At 41.7% G+C, this 20,055-nt stretch overlaps 4 protein-coding genes across 5 annotated transcripts; 2 read left to right on the forward strand and 2 right to left on the reverse strand.

The window, feature by feature from the left end:
* Positions 1–1,000: 1,000 nt before the first annotated feature.
* On the reverse strand, positions 1,001–9,530 carry RB195_017796 (uncharacterized protein; the record flags this gene model as incomplete). Its single annotated transcript, XM_064184949.1, has 3 exons — positions 1,001–1,188; positions 5,526–5,625; positions 9,492–9,530. 3 exons carry the CDS (start codon positions 9,528–9,530, stop codon positions 1,001–1,003), a joined length of 327 nt encoding a protein of 108 aa, XP_064040830.1.
* On the forward strand, positions 3,276–10,607 carry RB195_017797 (uncharacterized protein; the record flags this gene model as incomplete). The annotated part of the gene is made up of 2 exons (XM_064184950.1): positions 3,276–3,451; positions 10,571–10,607. The coding sequence occupies 2 exons, from the start codon at positions 3,276–3,278 to the stop codon at positions 10,605–10,607; spliced, it is 213 nt and encodes a 70-aa protein (XP_064040831.1).
* A 1,575-nt stretch (positions 10,608–12,182) lies between these two features.
* RB195_017798 (uncharacterized protein) lies at positions 12,183–12,419 on the reverse strand (the record flags this gene model as incomplete). Its single annotated transcript, XM_064184951.1, has 1 exon — positions 12,183–12,419. One exon carries the CDS (start codon positions 12,417–12,419, stop codon positions 12,183–12,185), a length of 237 nt encoding a protein of 78 aa, XP_064040832.1.
* Positions 12,420–13,103: 684 nt separating this feature from the next.
* RB195_017799 (uncharacterized protein) lies at positions 13,104–18,308 on the forward strand (the record flags this gene model as incomplete). 2 transcript variants are annotated; one of them, XM_064184952.1, is made up of 2 exons in its annotated part: positions 13,104–13,122; positions 17,325–17,749. In XM_064184952.1, the coding sequence occupies 2 exons, from the start codon at positions 13,104–13,106 to the stop codon at positions 17,747–17,749; spliced, it is 444 nt and encodes a 147-aa protein (XP_064040833.1). The 2 variants fall into 2 exon arrangements, with proteins under 2 accessions (XP_064040833.1, XP_064040834.1); XM_064184953.1 differs by lacking the exon at positions 13,104–13,122 and adding an exon at positions 18,239–18,308 and having other exon boundaries at positions 17,411–17,562.
* Between the last annotated feature and the right edge of the window lie 1,747 nt (positions 18,309–20,055).

Consider the following 20,055-nt stretch of genomic DNA (forward strand, 5'->3'; position numbering starts at 1 on the left):
CAATGTAGTCTCAGAATTCTTTATCACCACCAACGTAGAATGATTCAATGAGGATTTTCCCAGTGTCCTATAGAGGTTGAGATATTTTTCTGCATACAGCTTTGAAACGTTTAATCTGACGAGCGTAAGAGACGCAATGTATAGCTATACATAACAATGCAAATGCTCAAAAAGCATAGTAAAACATACATGAGACGGCGAAAAGGGAGTTAGGGGAGGTGGAGCACTTAGAACTGCTAATTAGAGCCTGCAAATTGTTCTTAACTGTCAAGGGCGGAATGTGGAGAGGCGATCTCTCAGACGATTCTCGAACTCGTTACTTAGAAGTAGTAAGTGACATAACCTAGCTGTTCTTCTACAGTACGCTTGTTTGGAGAACCTGATAAAGTTAAAGTATTAGTAGTTCCAGCTGCGTCTTCCTTTTTCCCCTTGGTGGCCTACGTGGTATGGATACGTAACACAAACTCTGGGTAAAATGTCGTTGGAGGGGAGCACTCTGACGCACCCAAATCGAACTGTGACCGTATGGAGAGAAAAGTATGGCGTATGGCGAAAAGTCACGGAGCACAATTGAGTACCTATGTCAGTCTGGGCCGTAAGACCTAAGCAAGTCATAGAGGATCCACGACATATAGGTTGTAGCTACTAAGTAAAAAGGAAGAACAGAGCTGGAACTACTACTGTTTTAACTTTACCAAATCTTCTAAACAGGGGAAGAATGTGGTTCTCTGTTTGTCTCACTTTTTTCTCTAACTTTAGCTTCCATGGCCTAGATCCTCTAAGACTAATACTTAGGTCTCACGGCCCCGACTGATTTAGTTATTTACTTCCACAAACAAGCTTACGAGAATAGTGCGAAATAACAAACCAAATCATATCATGTGCTACTTCCAAGGAAAAAAAAAAGCGGAAATGAATTCCATAGCAGTCCGCGATCACTAAACATGCATGCAACAACTTTTATTCACACAGTTCGATTTGTATTCGCAAATTGCTGGCCCTAAGGAGGGCCGTTTGGATAGCCTTCATGAATGCTGTTCACATTTGCGTGCTGCGCGACTTTAACGGGAATTCCACTATTGGGGCAAAGTCGCTCCTTCCACAGCAATCCACGATCAGCGAGCCATTCGCCGAATTCCTCCTTCGACTTCGATGCAAGCTCCGGCCAAGTGGTAATCAGCAACCTGACTGAAGTCACAAAGAGTCAGCAAGTTAGGGGCACCCATTAAGCAAATGGAATGATTTAACGACGAGAACGGTTAACGTGTTCTATGGACATCTCTGCGCCTGTTGAGCTCCATTGCCTTTTTCGCGCTCTGAGTGCAGGTATAGTACTGGAACAGTCGATTTGGGTGCATCAGAGTGCCCCCCCCCCAACGACATTTTACCCCAAATTCTTTGGTTTTAACCCGATTGACTTCGCTAATCAGTTCCGGTAATGAACTATTAACTTCTCGAATGGGAAACCACACTGATGCAAAATGAAGCAGCTAAAACAATCGTGAAAGCGATATCGAAAGATATCAACTGACGTTTATGTTGCCTGTTTTACAGGCCGTTTCACCACTCCGCCGGCCCACGAGAAATCCACAATGGAAATGGAATATGGGTGTCGTCATTCGAGGAAGAGCATAATATGGCACGTCATTCGAGGAAGAGCAAAGAAAGTATAAAGAAAATTGCATGCAAACTAGAACTATACGGGCAACAGAAGTTTTTGCCTCAAGAGAAAATTCTTTTAGCAAAAGCGTACTTCAGCCAATATTGGTAATTTCGAAAACACCTGCTGAATAATGACACAAAAAAGTACAGACCACATGAAACGTGACAACAACTACAAAAAGACTGGATAAAATGAGAGACGTATCTGAAGTTTTAAACTCCTATAGTTCCCCAAACTCAGAGGCACCACACAAACACAATGGTAGTTAGAAAATGAAGGACAAACACGTAGCTCTTTTTTTTATTTATTTGCTTGAGCTGTGGCCAAGATTGGTATTGATATTTATTAACAGCTAACGCCTTCGTCAGAACCCGAAAAAAATCAAAGCTATTGGTGATTTATTCTCTCAAGCGCCTTATCACCTACAGAAAGCATCCAAACGAATAGCCGTAGCAATCTTTATTATAAACTAAGTCGAAGAACTCGTCATCATTTTACGGGAACAGTCATAGATGTTCAACAAACATGCATGAATCTCTTCAGTTATGAAAAGAAAGTTAAGAAAGTGGGCACACCTGACTATCTATTGCGAAGAGGCGAATCTCTCCTGACTTTTTTCCTTAAAGATGCACGGATTTATGGGGCATTTCGTTACTTTGTTAGTCTCTCGCGTTAGAAATAATGCTTTACGGGCATATGATCTCCACTCGGTCACGTTAGGACTTTTAAATATCTAAATGACTTCTGAATTGAAAAATAGAAGTGATATTTGAAATAACCCACCATTATGAAGGTGGCATCTGTGGATTAGATTTCTAGGCATGGTATCTTTTTCTCGAGTGTTCCTGTTCACGTAAAAAAAAGCATACAAAGCGCATCTGCTTTGAACCTATTTGCTTGAAATGCCAGTCCTATTTTTGAGAACACAATTAACAATTTTTGATTTCGAAATAACCAAACCATGGTGGGTGATGAGCAAACAAGGGTGTTTAGCTTCATATTAATACGGTGACGGATGGACCAACGCAAATAACCAATGCAACGACCAGTTTTGCAAAATACAACTGAAGCATTGGTAGTGATCGAGGAAAAAGAACCCTCATCCACAGCTTTGCCTTGTTCGAGGGAACTAAAAAAGCACTGTATGCTTAATAAACGCACAGCGTTTTTTAGTTTCCTCAAACTTATATATGAAGTTAAAGAGTGCATCGCTCATAACAAAAACCATGAGAATAAAACTGTCGTAGAACTTGATGAAACAATAACAAAGCTCAACAACAAAATTTCAGGTTACTTTTGAAGAAAGCTTGTAAGAGAAGCGCTTGGAAAAAAGTCAGAATTAGTAACTATTGAACAGTTTTAAAAGATTCAGCTACAACTAGCATACAAGAAAATGCCCTAATATAAGAGGGCTCGTAGGTAGAAACCCTGCAAACTATTAATAGTAACGGAAAGAACAGCGGTTAGCTAAGTGCAGCAGTGTGGAGGACGAAGTGCAACGAGCGTTGATGGTCAGCGTGGTTCGTGACGCTTATCGATCGTCTACTCACACGCCGGCGTAGGGCCGAGTGGGAGCAGATCCACGGATCGGACGCACGAATTCCAACGTTTGATGAAAGCTCGAAAACAGGGGGAATGCAGCTCATGCGAGAGTCCGACTCTCAGCCAACAGCCAGCCCGATCAATTGGCTGCAGGTGCGCTACGCCGCGCAGGTCTTCTGCTTCGTGCCCCGTCTCATATGATCTAGAACAAATAAATTTAGCGTACTTCAACCAAGGATGTCCAGGGTGAGCGGTCTTAGCGTTCAATTTGAGCAATCCATCCTTTCCGCTGCCGGCACGAAGGTTTGATCGTTAACTCTTGCTCGGATGAGCTTAGAATGCGAACACATTACTGCAGATAAGAATAAGAAACTGGGACTGAAGTTCGGGCGAAGAAGCGACTCATGCTGTCGATTCGAAAATTTTGTGCAACGGGCATGCCAGGGTAGCAAACTTGACTCATAGTCGACATATTAGATAACATAGAGGTACATCCTATGGAAGTAAATGTACCAACTGGCAATTCCTACATGCGTACGTTCTGCACATTTTCAGTATATAATATTATTGGGGTCATATGAAAATATAAGAGACAGAGGTTCCGTTCCTGAATGAACAAGTGCTAGAATATGCAGGCTAAATCTCAGCGGTTAATCGGCGTGCTTGATATGCGGTTGCACGTGCCGTCACGTGGCAGATATCAACGAAAAAAACACGACCGGACTGCTATTGCCATGACTGTGCATAGCCGTTTGTGTTGTATATTTAGTCTCAGTCTACATGAGCATGATCTTAGGAGTTTATGGTACATTCCTAGAGACAATAGACTTATCTGCGGTCGAGTCGAAAGATATCCGTGTCTGGTTAGGAGGTCAGAAATCAGTACTTGCGGTGCGATCATTCACAATCGATACCACTGACACATCCTTTGATTTGAACCTGATTGCGCAAATGCACCACCGCAACGACCGCAGCGTACAAAGCAAAATCTACCAAAGATGAAGTCGCTATCGCTAGCGTTGGTGGTCGCTATCAACAAAGATGGAGTATGGGGAAGTTCCAAAGAGAAAATACAAATAATAGTTCTGTCCAAACGACGCGGATTGTGGTGTAGACGTGATATAGTGTGATGTGAATGTGATGTGATATAGTGTGAACGGTTGCGTTCGAAGCGACACAACCACTCGCACATGACCGGGAGTGCCAGGAAAGCGCAGTTAGGAGTTTGATTTCCAGCAAAGCAATTTTGTCAATAATTTGTCGGTCAGTTACGGATAGTGAGAAACCTACAACTGCCAGTAGTGTCTCTCAACCGCTGTTCTGTGAGGCGAAACAATTCGTAGAGCTATTCCATGTACTTGTCCGTTGAAATTAATTACAGGAGACAGAGAACAATGCTATTTTTGCAGTCCCTTGTCACATAACATATAGTCGGTTCAAAACAACATGAACCACGGTGCAGTTGCGCAAGTGGATGCGCTCGAAGGGACGTGGAGGGGATAGCAGTTGGAATCGACGCGGGACCACAGCGAACTGCAACCAGTGACGGTGTTAGTCAGAGTCCCCCTTCGACCCTAGCCGCTACGCCTCACCGCGCCGCTTCTAGCGCAACCGCTTACGCAACTGCACCGTACTTTGTGTCGTTTTGACCCTACTATATAATATCGCCTAGCATTAGTTCGTGCAACTGCGCACTGCTTACGTAGAAGCCAATGATTGCCTGTTCACACGGGAATCCTTTTCTGGCTTATAATTTGCCTGAGCGATGGGTCCTTGTTCTCACACGAGATGCAGAAAGCATTCGCTGAAGGAGACGATATTGATTTGTATGCGCACCAGAAGACCACGATAAAAGTGCAGATTATTGCGTTTTTCTGATCTTTTACGGTGGAATCTGCGCTAAACGATAGCAGAGGAGATTCCGATCTGGGTCGGCAAGTCCCTTTTTTGACTAACCAAAAGCGAACAACTAACTGCATGCGAGAATCTTGTCTTAGCGAAAGGGATAGGTGAGTTCTTGAAAAAAATTATCAAAATCCGAGTATCGCATGGAATTCTAAGTCGATATTTGACAAGTTTATACGTTCATCTTTGATGCCATGTTACATAAAAGTAAGATTGATTCGGAATGAAAAAAGGCATTATTTATTTCCTCTTCTAGTGGACTCGAATGCTTTTCTAGATAAACGGGCTAGTGCAGCATAGCTTGTTCTTGTTCTGTTCGTCTTATTCGAGTGGTTTTTCCCAGTGGGCAGTAGTTTTGAACTAGGTAAGTTCCAGATAACATCTAAATACTTTAGAATATATTATCTATGTGTACCATTCACAACGTCTTCTTTTTCTCCTAGCCCTTCTCTGCTTCTAAAATCTTTTTCCTCTTTGTATGAGTGCACAGATTTCCAGAACGTTTCCGCTTCTCGCTGCAATTTTTGAAAGTGAAAAGCATTGAAAAGCGCGAAGAAGTAGTTGTATCAAATGCGAAATGGTAGAAAATCATTAACTTCAGGATTTCTACCACACATACTATACCGTGCTATGTATTGCATAGAGATAGAGATGATTACTGTTGGTTCCGGAAGGAAAAAGAAAAAGAAAAAACACGACACCAACTGCGCTACTACCTAATAGCTCGCGACTGGTGTCTGGTCAGTTCTTCGAAAAAAAATTCCTTTCGGATTTCAGATTCTGTGTGAAAGTTGAGAGCTTGTCATATTAGATGTCTGCTCCTTTCGTGCATAAGTTAGTTTCGCTCCGTGCTGAGCGAACATGCGCAAAAGTTGCTTGCTGAATAAAGAACGGAAACGTGAAAGGCGCACAAAAATACAGTAAACTGAGAACTGGAATATAGAACTGACTGGCAAATGTCGCGAAACTATCGCAGCAGGAGGAAGCGAAAAATGGCAAAAAAGCAGCGAGGGGATCGATCGACAGAGACGAGTTTTTCGGGGCGGTGTATGATGTTCGGCAAGTGTTTATAATGTTTCCACACGAAGGAGAACGTGATTTCCGCTGTGCGACAGCGGAGGCACTCTCATATCCCACCATCGCGCGATACTCACCCGATGGTCCCGTATAGCGACCGAACTTCCAGCAACACTGCGATTTCACATCGATGCTTATCACATAATAAATTCATCTGGCTTTCAGATATAAAAATGCTCTCTCGATAGCTACGACATCAATTCCCATATTATAAATGCCCCTCGTAGTGCCATAATATGTGGGCTGCTAGAGAATTATTACGTGATTTGGACGGCTAAAATAGCAGCAATATAGCAGTTCCATAATACTTCCGTTAGTATAGGGCGTATTACATTTCAAGGGACTCAGAAAAATGTCCGCCGAAAACATCTAAACCACTGTGTTATTGGGATAGAAAGTGTGCTGCTCGCATATTTAAACAGAACATTACCTTGCCTGTTAATCTTTCGCGCTTCCTAACTAACAAGAAAAGTGTAAACCATACTTCTTGCAAAATACCCTACATCCAACACTGGGGAGACTTTTATGGAAAAGTTTACCCTCAGACCCTCAGACAAGACACCTCTCACCCTAACAATTACTCTTTCTCGATCGCTATGATTATTCTACCTTCGTTGGTGTCCCCTTTCAGCTCTGAACTCGAGGTTCTTCTCAAATGGAATTCTTTTGTTGCTTAAAGTGTTGCTGCTAATTCCAATCTAAATTGTTTGTAACAATTCAATCCAGTTCAATCCAGCTGTAGTGTTGAAACGTTATTAAAGGCAGAAGGCCCAGAAGATGCGGCGCCGCACAAGGCTGGCGCGCTCCAGTCGAACTTCTTGTAGAAAATAGTGCGCCAGGATGCCTGAAGCCGTTTTTTACGGCAATTCGGAAGAAATGGACGGAATTGCCCCCCTCTCCATAGTCTCCCGTCCCGTATACGAATACTCCACCTGAAATCTGCACCACCTCAGATTCGTGGGGTGATGCCTTTAAGCAATTTTATAACATCTATCTCTTTTGCTTTTCTCTATCGTTAGATAGGACTATATATTCGTCCTTTATCTATTTGTTAAGTTCTTTTTTTGAATGGGATGGCTGATTATGTTACCTAGTTTTTTTTTCAAATTTATTTATATTCATAGTCTGGCCTTTGTGCAGCGCAACAGGGAGGAGGTTAGACTGTGCCTGTACGATCGATGGTACGAAACCGCCTCAGTACCAAGTCTTTTACACCTCCGAGGTCGATAAATTGGTACCAGACTTGTCTGGGAGGATAAAAACCATGACTTGACACATGATTTGACGTTCCCAGAGGTCATTGTAGGACTGTATACACGTTCATAAACCTCAAATGATCCTGAACAGCAGTCGAATGCTTAGATGCATCCCCGTAGGGATTGATCAACACCGCACTTTCTACTTTCCCACTCTAAATTCACATTTTTGTCTTGTGTGGGGAAACATAGTCGCCCTGCAGTTAAGGGGTCAAAGGGACATAACAGAATTAGTACCAGGATGTCTGCAAGTGGAATCTAAATGGAAACTAAAGCCTCTTTCTTCAATTTTAGCAAAACACTAAACAGTTCTAGTAGCGCTCAGAAAAGAAAGCTGAAAACCTGCTACTCGGATCTCCCACATCATTGTCTTAAGCTTTCATTAATTTGTCTTGTTTCAAAAAAATGTACTACATGTTGCATGAAATCAGCAGAAGCAGTAGAGAGGTCAGGAAATCTGCAATATGTGGAATCTGCGTTTCTGATATTCTTCACTGCATTAAAGAGGTTTAATATTAATCGACTGAATACCTCACCGCACTTTGTTTCGAAGTTAAAAGTAAAAACCAAGAAGAAAAGTAAAGTAGAAGCAAGCTTCTATACAGTATGAATTTAGTCCTGAGGGGGTATATTTTGCTGTTCTCTTCCTAGGACTAGAACAGCTAAGTCAAAGTCCTGTGGCTGGAGTTTTCTCGAAGAAAATAGCCAAAGTACAGGTCTACTGCAAGACCTTTTCAGAAAGTCATCCAGTTAAAAAATATGACATCGTTTACAAATTAAAAAAAACATGACAATTTTGTTGTTCCGCAGGCGAGTTGAGGGCAGTGGGCAACTGTGGGATGCGAAAGGAACGTTGATATCGCTCCGGCCCAACGGAGATGAACAAACCACATAAAAAACTTCGCAGAGCTGTGCAGATGGAATCAAGGGATCTGCGATGTTTTGGGTTTACATGCTTTCCAACAATTCCGCTGACACAGATAAAGGGCACGCTACAATTCTCGCGCAAACCAATTGTCCTACTCGAGGTTTCATACTAAGGCGGCGCGAGATTGTTTTCTCCCTCGCAATTTCTGAGTAACCATAATCTAATACCACTAGATCGACGGCCTCACCACCGGTTCTTTGCCTGCTAGAGACACACTACTCCTTACGTTACCAAAATAACGGTTATTCGGTTACAGTTATTCGGCACTGACTGTGGATCCTCGTATATGAGGGAGGAAGGAACGTCCGTGCCCACAGCGGGACTTCTGTCAAATAACTGACAGGATGCGACGTCTTCGCCGTGAAGCGCTGATGTGTTGATGCAACAGAACCTTAAAACTATTTGTCAAGTCCGACTTGTGAATGGGACTAACTAATTCCACAAATGCTGTGCCCCTCACTTACAAGGTTATCCTTTATAACCATGACCGCTTTGTTCCTTAAAAATTTAGGTAAATAGGATTCATTTATTTAAGTGGAGATCACAAGCGTTCCGGATCAGATTCCTAGTTTGAAACTGCCAACCGGTTATTTCTGCCAATTCCACAGAGGAACCTAGCAGATATCTGTTTCGATCGTATAGACGCTAAAAAGGGAAAGAATTAGGACAAAAGTTTATTTCAGCAACGACAGTTTCTATATGTGTGTGTGTTTCTGTAAAAGCTCAGCCAGTGAAATCGGGATGGTGTAATTAAGAAAGCGACTATTCCCAGCGACTTTTTGTAATCGAGCATCACCTAGTGCTAAAGCTTACCGTAAATCGCACCGATTTCCCTCAGTTAAACGGCTAAAATTGATATTAATGATACCGTTAGTATTATCACTACCACAAGAACAAAAACAGAGACTGTGGCTTGCTCACTTAGATCCTCTGCGAACCATACTGACATCCTTTCACAGTTTTCAGCCTAAAATCTCAAAAAAAAAGCACTACATATCCATCTGAAATTTTGCCCAATGTTTCTGCTTGAAGAGGTCAAAACGGCCATTAATAAAGTTTTTTTTTGCCTAGTAATTGTAGTCCTTCACCAAGCTATCCACCATATCTTGCAAAATCTCACCAGATTTTGAGTGGTGGGATTCTTTGAGGCAGTGAACATATGGAGATATCAGTCACTACTTCGAAAAATCCTATTAGGTAAGGTATGAGCGGAAAAGCTGTTTCAGTGGAAAACTATTGTGAGATATCTCACAGAAAATAAAGTGTTGGTGTGATAATGAGAAATTTATAATGTAGCCCAATATTCTTCGAGTAGCTCAAACTACTTCGGCAAACCCATGAAAGGTTGGCGGTAGTCTTCACAATCTATCGTGCACAGTGTAAATACAAAGTCGTCCTGCTTCTCTGAGCCTCTGAGAGAACAGTATGACTCTGAAAAATTGGATTTCAAGATGTTTTCAACTATTTTTCATGGCGGGAAAAAATAGCATGACATATATTGCAAATATCTCAGCTTAGTCCTTAATTTTAAACAAAGGAACTCATAGAAAATAGAAAGCGACTCCGCTGTTTTTCCTTTGAAATCGTGAATCTTCTAACACAGCGGGAGTGACATAAAAAAAACAAGTTTTACGATCAAAGATTTCAAAGATTTCAAAGTTATACAGATAGAGTGCGCCACGTAGCAGTAACACTAATTCATCATGAATTTCGGGGATGTAATTTTTAGGGCATCAAGAGAAGTGCGTTAGATAGGTGGAGTTGTGCAAAATGTTTTTGGAGACATTGAACTTAACGCTCAGATTGTAAACAACTTTTAGACACTTCGTCTATTAAGACAAAACTGGTTCCAATGATATTCGAAACCTGAAAAAAAACCGCTGATTACACAAATTCTGAGTGTCGCAAAATGTGGATACAAGGGAGAGTCAGTAGCGTCGGTTCAATCAGTGTCTAAAATTTTAAAAATGGATAAATAACCTCTTTCACAGTGTTATTCAGTTCCTGCCACTGCGTGTGCTTTCATTAACGATCTTAATTCGGGAAATCTTTCTCTCTAAAACGAAGTATTCATTTGTACACGCTCTTCACGCCATGCAGATGATACATGATGAGACTGTTAAAGTCGCAAAAATGAATTGATGTGTACGGAAAAGCTTGATTTCTTAAACCCTCCAATACACTGTATAGTAGTTGCAGCAACTACATGTGGGCGACGCCGAATATTTTCAACTGAGGGAGCGCCAAGTGTTCTAGTTCGGTGAAGTTTAGAGAGATCGAGTCTGTGCCAAGCAGGAAAAGAACGTTTGCTCTCACAAACGCATCGCGTTCATATTATGGGAAAAGCATATGATATGATATTTAGGATCAACATTGTATGTTCTTTCGATACTTATTTATAGTGCTTTGGTTGATATAAACCGTAGTTTCAGGATGTAAAATGGCAGCAATGTACGTCGATCAACAACAATAGAGATCTCTACTGCTTATCCTCAGTTCCAGAGACGAAATTGATCCAACGCCATTAATGCTGACCAGTTCGCGAAAACAGGTCTAAATATCTATTGCTTCGCTGTTGTCAAGCACTCCAGAAACATTTAATTGAGGTAGGATTTTCATAAGACCCTTGAGAATACAGCCACATTTTTTTGTGCTCTATTCTCTGTCAGAATCGAAGCGTAAAAGATGCCTGCTATGAAAGAAAAGAAAAAATGTAAACATGTAAAATTCTGAAACTGTCCAAAATGGATGATTAGTACTGACTTCGAAGTAATTATTCCTCGAAAAAGATCCTATTTATTGACGTTTTTAAACCCCCGATGAGGTTGCTAAATCTCAAGCAAAGTCAGACAACAGAGAAGCGACAACGATGAGCACCAAGACAAGTTCTCCGATCAACCCCTGTTTTCAAAGCATGGTTCATGGCAAGAAGAACGATGGTGTTCAATAGATGAGCACGGAACCGGATGTTCACGGCCTTCTTCACAATGTCCTCTATGCTCTTTTATGCTGTCCAAGCCACTCGTTTCCGCCTCCTCAGCTCGCTGGTCATGTCATGGATGCGATAGTAGGAGCCGGGGCTCTGACCCCCTTCACTTTATGACGATTATTGAAGAAACCTCCTACTTTCGAAGGATTTGCGAAAGGTCTCACTTCACTTGTGAACTGTTGGCGAAAGGACCACTTTCACTTTTGGACGGTTGGCTAAGGGGGTACACTTGAGTTGTACCCCATGAGTTACAACCCCTTCACCTAAGGATCCTATCGCATCTCCTCCCTATCGCAGCTCTAGGTCTGATCATGTTAATTTCCCGACCTACATATACAAACCTACGGCACTTGGTTGATGCTTGATGTTAACGATGAACGATGCTATCAGCGAAACAAAGATCGAGCAACTGCCGAGAAACCTTTCACTTCCATGTTATCGCGTTCCATTTCTCGCACTACGCATTTCTTGAGTGGCAATGAATATATTGGGTGACAATGTCTCGCCCCGTTCGACCCCTTCTTCACGTTGACTGTGACACGATTGTGAAATGGAGGAATTTTACTTGTGAAATTACTATATAACTCACGAAGTATTTTTGCGTATGGAGTGGGGACGACTTGTTTGTCTAAGGCTTGAATGACATCTCCTTCTCAACTAAATCGAAGGCTTTCTTCAAAACGATGAAATTGAGACACATCGGCATCTTGTATTCTCGTGATGATCCTATGAGTTTTAAAACGGTTCGTATCTGGTCAACTGTGCTGAAGCCTTTTCGAAATCCCGCTTCTCGCATAGGTGTTCTTTCAGTCCTGTTTAGAATTACTCTCGTGAGGAGCTTGTAGATGAGCAGACAGCAGTAAGTAGATTGGACGATAGTTGCGAGCTCGTACGTGAGTTTGTGGTTTTGCCTGCGGCCATTGCAGCTCCACATTGACGTATCAGCTGTGGAGATTCCGAAGACAGATGTCCCGTAGTGATCTTAAAACTCTCCGCTTCGGTTGTACAATCGTGAAGACGTCCCACAACCTTATCATATTCATCGCCGATGATATCCATTGCGGTATCTTCCCAAAAGCCAGCTAGCTTTAGCAAAGAGTTCCCAGTCGACGGTGATTCTGCAACTTCGCTTTGTAAACTTTGCGGTTTTCCTTCCTTCCGAGAGGAGGCAAATCTCCCTCAAATCAGGCAACGGTCTGATCCCGCATATAACTTTGGTACGACAGTGACAACCATCAGGCAAGACCTTTTACTGAAGATGATGTGGCAAATTTCATTCAGTACCTCCCCATGGCGATCCCACGACTCCGGCATATGCAGGAGGGCTTGGTGGAGTTGCGAGTTCATGGATGGTCCTTGTCGCATAGACTCAAAAAACCTCTCCCCTGCTCATTGCATTGCAGTGTGTGAATTCTGATGCAGGGCTCTTAAAGCGTTTTTTGTGACAAATTTTGCCTTGAAATCACCAACCATTCTACTAACCTCGTAGAAGATATTATAATAGTTGTAAGACTTCTCTAGGTTCATATGAAAAGCCTCGAGCTTTTCTTAACTTGATGTTAGAGCGCAAGAGGATTTTCAAAGCTGGCCTTGAGGCACATCTTAATATACGCAGACGTTGGATTCGAATCGTAATTTGTTCGAAAGAGTCCATAATTTTTGCCATACTTGTGTCGATGAGGACTCCGACTCCACTAACTCCTCTACTGTCGCCGTTCGTAAGAACAGATCTTCAGTGTTGAGATGGTGGCGTCTTGTCTCGGTCAGTCCGATGACGCTGCATTTAATTTTCCTGACCTACATCATGAGATTTGCAATGGCCGCTTCTTATGCAAAAGCAAATGCATTGCATGTACATATCATCATCCTAGCCTTTTCCATTCCTTCAGTCTAGATGATTTCTGCAACCTTTTCGCTTCTGGCGCTGCCGCACAAAGCATTCCTCCAGTCAGATGATTCCTTCCTATTGCTGTATAGTACATTTAATTTTAAAACTCATAGGCAAGTTGCAGGCCTCTGGTCCTACCAGTTCTGTGGGAGGACTTGGCCCACTAACAGTCCGAAAATGGAATTAATTTGCTGGAGGCGACTCCAAACCGCCTTTCTTATCTCCCAGTCACTTGCTTGCAGGCTCGACGCAAAGTTTTTGTAAGTCAATCTTAGCGCAGCAGAAGCAAGAAGTCCTTAGTCTGAATTCATCTTGGGTCTCAGTACAGTCAAATGGTCCCCTTTGGGTTGCAGTTAGCTCGTTAGCTCGTTAGAGTGGAAGGCAAACAACTTCATCCACAAGCAGGGTGCAGTCTGTTCGAAAAATCTTGATGTTTGGTGAAAGGATCACTGCCAGTTGAATTCATAAAGTGGTTAAAGGCATCACCCCATGAATCTGAGGTGGTGATTTTCAGATTTCAGGTGGAGTATTCGTATACAGGATGGGAGACCACGGAGAGGGGGGTGATTCCGTCCATTTCTTCCTAATTGCCGTAGAAAACGGCCCGGAAGATTCGGCTTCATTCGTTTTGGCGCATCATTTTGTTAAGAGGTTCGATGGGAGCGCACCAGTCTTGTGCGGCGACGCATCTTACGGGCCTTTTTTTATGGCGATTAGGAAGAAATGAAGAAATGGACGGAATCACCACCCCCCCCCCCCCCCCCGTAGTCTCCCATCCCATCCTGTATAGGAATACTCCACCTGAAATCTGCACCACCTCAAATTCGTGGGGTGATGCCTTTAAGGTTGTTTTCAATTGATGTCAGGCTATTCGAACACATGAGTTTGCGAAGAAATGCGCTGCGGGTATTCCGACTCGACTCTACATCCTGGTTTATAATTCATAAGACGTACCCTATTTCATAGAATACATGCAACAAATGAAATCCGAAAGTGCGTTTAAATTACAAGAATCAAGATTTATGACTATTGTCTATTATAACCAATGTCAGAAAAACAACGGTGCGTTGCTAAGAACGTTCATTTGAAGACAACAGACGTTGTTCAAAAGTGAAGAGTCAGATGTAATGTATTTTCTTTCACTGTCAGTCTTTTTGCTGAAACCACAAATCGAAACGCAAAATACATCATCTGGAGTCACCTGTGGTCTCGTTCACAAAAGCTAATGAAGTTATCGACGAAAAAAAGAACCCACTGCAGTTTTGATGATAAACGAGAAATTGATCATTCGAGAAATGAATTTCTTTTGAAAACTAGCTGATAGAACGGGACAACTTCATATTCGCTCGTCACGTACCGTCTGCTCTTGTCTTCTTTTGTCTCCTAATGAGTCAGCCAAGTAAAAAAAAAACATAACTTGTGTGTGTTGCCCCATACAAAAAGCTTCGGATCGTTGTGCAAAGTTCGCGTGATGAGCGACAGAGTAGCGGCAAAGAACGGCCATGTGTAGTCTCCACGCAGACGTAAAACATTTACGGAACAAGTTCGATGATAAATGAATTTTGCTTGCGATTTTCTACCGCTCAGGTATGACAACACTCTCCAATGACGAATAACTTAATGTTCGGGACTGTAATGTTTGCAAACGTCTTCAATGTTTGTTCCAACCCATTTAGTGACAAACCGTTAGAAACTCTGCGCGTTTAGAAAAAATTTGAAAAAAAGAAAAAATTAAGCACATAAGATTAGTGGTTTACGAATTGAGCACAAGTCAGAGGTAATAATTATATATTGATTATGTGTTATGTTATAGACCTTGCAAAGATGCGATGAGTTCATGTATTCTAACAGCAGGTAGGGTGCTTTCGTCTATTCAGATCTGAGTAAATAGTCGGGTTAAAACGACCTGAAGCCTAACGCAGTCGCTTAAAGGCAGCATACCACGAATCTGGGGTGGTACGGATTTCAGGTGGAGTATCCGTATACGGGGTCGTAGATTATGGACACAGGGGTGTTTCGCTCATCTCTCCCTGAATCACTACAAGCAGCCGGCCCCTGAATACTGTTTTGTGCCTTCTATTGCAGCGCGCCACTATTGCACGCGTAGCGCGCCTTTCTGCGTATAGGAGCTGTCCGAATTGATTTTCGACGAATCGCAGGGCGGAGGCAGCGCAAGGGGTGGAGCGTTGCAATAGATGTCGTCGTACAAAACAGCATTCTGGAGGCGACTTTTTGCAATGATGCAGGGAGAAATGAACATATCCACCCCCGTCTCCACCTTAAATCCGCACCGCCTCAGATTCGTGGTATGCTGCCTTTAAGCGGCTGCATTCGAAACGACCCTGTTGGGCGAGCGGTTGGAATTGCTACCTCGGACTGTAGCGAAGAATGGGGCCAACGCACTGCAACGAGCTCCAGATCGTTTTAACTAGACTATATTTTACAACAGTTGCATATCAACCCACTTCAATTACGTTTTTCCATTTTCCGTTGTTTGAGGACGTTTTTGAACTGCTTGTTGCGATATGTACTACTCATCTGTTCGAGAGCAAAAACAACATATATTCAGCGGATGAGAACGGATGTGGAAACTATAAAGACGAAAATAAAGTGGCTTGATATCCGACTATTGGAAAAAATGTCTAGATTTGAACAAACCACAGTTCAATGCTTGGTGCAAGAACGAGACACCTTATAAATTTATGCTTGCAAATTATACTAACATCTTATAGATGAGAAAAATGTACAGCAAGGATGTGATAACAAGGAAGAGAAATTTGAATGAAAACCACTTAAAAGCAAGTTTTGGAGAAGTTTCCGATGTTAGGTGCCTATGGCGCACAAAATGGTTTCTGATGAAATTACTGGACAAAGTAACTCTTTATATCCTTTCTGATTAATTCCATTTGACACGGTTTCGTTTCATGAATCTTTTCAATAAAAATAGTTGGTGCGTATACGTAGATGCGTTTGGTAAACTGAAAGCTGCAGTGCTCAATAGATTTAGGGTGTTCGCGATTCTTGCAAATTATGTAGAACTTCAAAGATTTCGCAAAATGCAGTTCTTAAAAAAAAGATATTTTAGGCAAATCACAATGGAATTTATATAGAAAGAAGGGATAGAAGAGAAAAGACGACGCAGTTGGCGCCGCAGATAATCATAGTTATCAGCAGGTGGCTTGCTGTCTTACTCCTTCAAAAACGCGGAACGCTTTGATGAACTTGGGTTCACGGTGGTTCAACAAACGATACCTTTCTCCTTCCGCTGTATTCTTTTTGAAGGCAGCGTTCCCAGAATTCTTCGACATGAAGGTTTTCCTCCATCATCATCCGTACGAGCTAAGGCGTAGCGTACAAAAATATCAGTTTGAAAGTCCACAACTCACTCCCGCAAATCCAGAAAAAAGTGGCCATTTTACACCACCACCTAACACTTATTACCTTTGTGTTTTCAAGTGTATCGGTGTTTTTAGCTCAATAAATTAGTAATACATCAGCATTGCATTGCCTCATTTTGAAGGCGCACAAATCATTCTGTCGTATGTTATTTCGCGGCGTTGTTGGGTCATCGTGCGTGTTAGTCAGATATGTCAGTAGGTGTTTTTACCATAATACTTCCGACTACTCGTCAGCCCCACCTAGTGAAGATATTCGAAATTTTCCCAAACATCGGAAGTCCCTCTGCCCTTGCCGTTGAGCAAAATCTCGCAGCACGCAGAAAAAAAAAACATTATTACGGTATGCTTGCGATTACCAACTGTTTCGAAGCTGGAGCTACGCTAATTCACGCCGCCGTTTGTTCTGATAATTATAAAGAAGGATATTATGTTGAAAATGACAATGTTGAAAGAGAAAAATAGATGGGGAAAAGAAGAGGTCGAAGAAGTCCTTACTGTGATACCCAACATCAACACTCATTCAGCATTATTGAAGTCAAGGTTTTTATTTTAAAATTGTAATGATCGAAATAAAGACAAGAAAGAATACATATTTCACATAACACCTGGTTATCTTGCTTCAAATGGGAAGCTATTGAAAATGTAAATTCATAGGATACATTGAATGGCATTCTATAGGTGACGTGGAATGCATCCAAGCACCTGAACTCGATGCGATTTCGATTGGTGTAAAAGAGGGAGTTTGTGTCGAAGAGAGAAAGAGCATGCGTTGGGGCAGATGCGTTGCGATCACTTGGTTGAACACACTCGACGCCGACTGTACTGAGAAAGAACGTGATTTCCAGCTGATGCGTCGCGCTTACCTGATTGAACGAGCGGCAACTATACTACGCCGACTTTATGACAAAACATTCGGGTCTCCAACACAACAATTCTACTGCGAGCCATTCTTTGCAGCTGTTTTCAAACAATCTTATTCTGCGGACATATTCGCCAACATCAGACACTTTGGTCCAAATACATTTTTCAGATTTTTTATTGTTATTGCTGTTTGCCAACGAATTGCCGGTGCTACATCTCTCGAAAAATGTGAAACGCCTTAACAAGAGGACTTATGTATGTATATAATATATGCATATGATGTAGGAATAACGTCTTATATATTATTAAGGGACATACATAGAAGATTTTGATGAATGAAAATCAAAATCGTTATGGATGATGTACATGTACACCAGTGGTTCGCCATGGTCAATGATTCAATGATGGTCCATCAAATCCTATGCTGCATACGGTTGTCAAAGCACTGACTCACAATGAAGACGCGAACGTTCCCGAACGAGTTTCATGGATAATGTATAGGAGGCGCGCTAAGTATACAAAAACAATTCTGTATGGGCGAACAAAAGTAACATTCAATCAAAAGGCGACCGTCATAAAAATGCCCAACAATTTTAAATGTTTGAACAAGAAGACGAATGATGTTTCGGTACATGAGCTCAGTAGCTATGGCAACTTAATGAGCGAATAAATACAAATGCGAAAGGAGAGGCGAGGGAGATTATAAAAAAGAACAGTTTGATCGTTTTCAGACCAAAGAATCTAATAGAAGGCCTAAAAATAAATCCAGAGTGTAAATATGGAACTTTCAATATCATATAATCAATATTTTCAGCATCAGAAATAAGTGTTCCTTGAAGTAAGTACTCAAACATAATAAAGTATAGAATGAAATGTAATATAATATTTGCATCAAAATCATAATATAATGAAGTAAATGAAGTAATAAATAACCATTAGAATTAGTAGAGTTTCATACAAAACTAAAAGGAAATATATTGACGGGTTTTTCATAAGAACAAAATAAAATGGTCCATTAAACATCAAAGCAAATAAGAAAACCAATGAGAATTTAACATACTTCATAAATGCCATGCTACCTCGCGCTAATGTTAATTTTGCTCATATGATTAACTTTTATATAAGCGCAGCAAATTAAAAGTGTGGAAAGTAGTGTGCATGCAAGAATTCCATCATAAACTTCCCTAGTTGTATGCTGAACATATTTTTCTCGTTGCGCACATTGCTGCATCTTGCTGCATTTTGTACTTTGCTTCCATCTCGACCAAGAATAAGCAGGAAGTAACACGGACAGTTTGAAAACTGGCCTACAGAATACTTTGGAATAGAAACATGAAACAGAATTTCGGCACCTGAGCAGCAGATGAGTTTTCAGCACATTTAGATTAATCCGAGATCTATACTTCATATGAGGGGGATAGAAGGTTTTTAAGCCAAGATGGAGAGTAGATGGTGCGGAAGAACTATAAATATTGCTAGTTTGTTAGCTGCTTGCAGTAAATAATTGGTAGAAAAAGTCACTGAACAAGGCGTTCTTCGCAACAAATTGAAGACGCCTTAGAAAGTTCTACGTAAAAACCACTACTTTGAGTTGTTTTCAAAAAGAATTCAAACAAGAATCACAAGTGCACTCCACATACTCGCTACTGTTACAGAAATGAGCTTGAAAATGCTTGAACACATGTGAACCATGATCGTACTCGAAAATTATGGAGTTTCCAACCTAATTCACGCCTGTCTGCAAAAGGAGCTCGTTAATGAGTATCCTAGTTTTTATTACAAAGAGGATTCTGAGACTGAATGGGCACAAGCTATAATGACATGGCATAAGAGGCGGTCTGGAAATACTAACTGTACACAAGATCCCCACACCAGGATAGATTGCGGATATCGGAGAGAAACAAATCGGACCAATAAGGGAGACAGAGCAGAAGCATGGCGATTTGCTATAGCGCACGAGATCGAGGCTCAGCGTTACTAGTGCACGAGGGAACGAAGCAAACGAAATCATGGTGAATGTAATTGGATCGAACACGTATAGCGTGGCATGGCGCATTCATTCAGCAGTGAGGCGAAACACGAGTAGTGTCGACGAAATAGTAGTCGTCAACGGGGAGATGGCAGAGATCGTCCGAATGAGAAGACAGCTCCTTAGGACTATACTGCGCACGTCGAGCCCACCATCGCCAAATGCGCAAATGTTAGCCGGCCAGGAAGCGCGTCAGGGCATCTGCCCCGCTTTCGTTTTCAAAAGCAGCAACAGGCGCAGAAAACATTTACTATGAACGTGTTTTCGCATATTTCGTTATTATAATCATAAACACTCTTCAAACAGAAATTACGATTCCACTGTCACTATGCGATCGATTTTTGATGAAATTCTCATTTTTTGATCTACAGCACTGTATTTTTTTACGTTCAATTCGCAACCTGTAACGCCACTGTAAAACGGACAGAACTTCCAGGTGTTGGAAACAGTTTATATCTCCGCCTAAGGAAAAAAGAGAGAAGATTCGATTGCGGACTGAAAGAAATAAACGATTTCGTC

The sequence above is a fragment of the Necator americanus genome, chromosome II (assembly GCF_031761385.1).
Source record: "Necator americanus strain Aroian chromosome II, whole genome shotgun sequence".
In the NCBI taxonomy this organism is placed as follows: domain Eukaryota; kingdom Metazoa; phylum Nematoda; class Chromadorea; order Rhabditida; family Ancylostomatidae; genus Necator; species Necator americanus.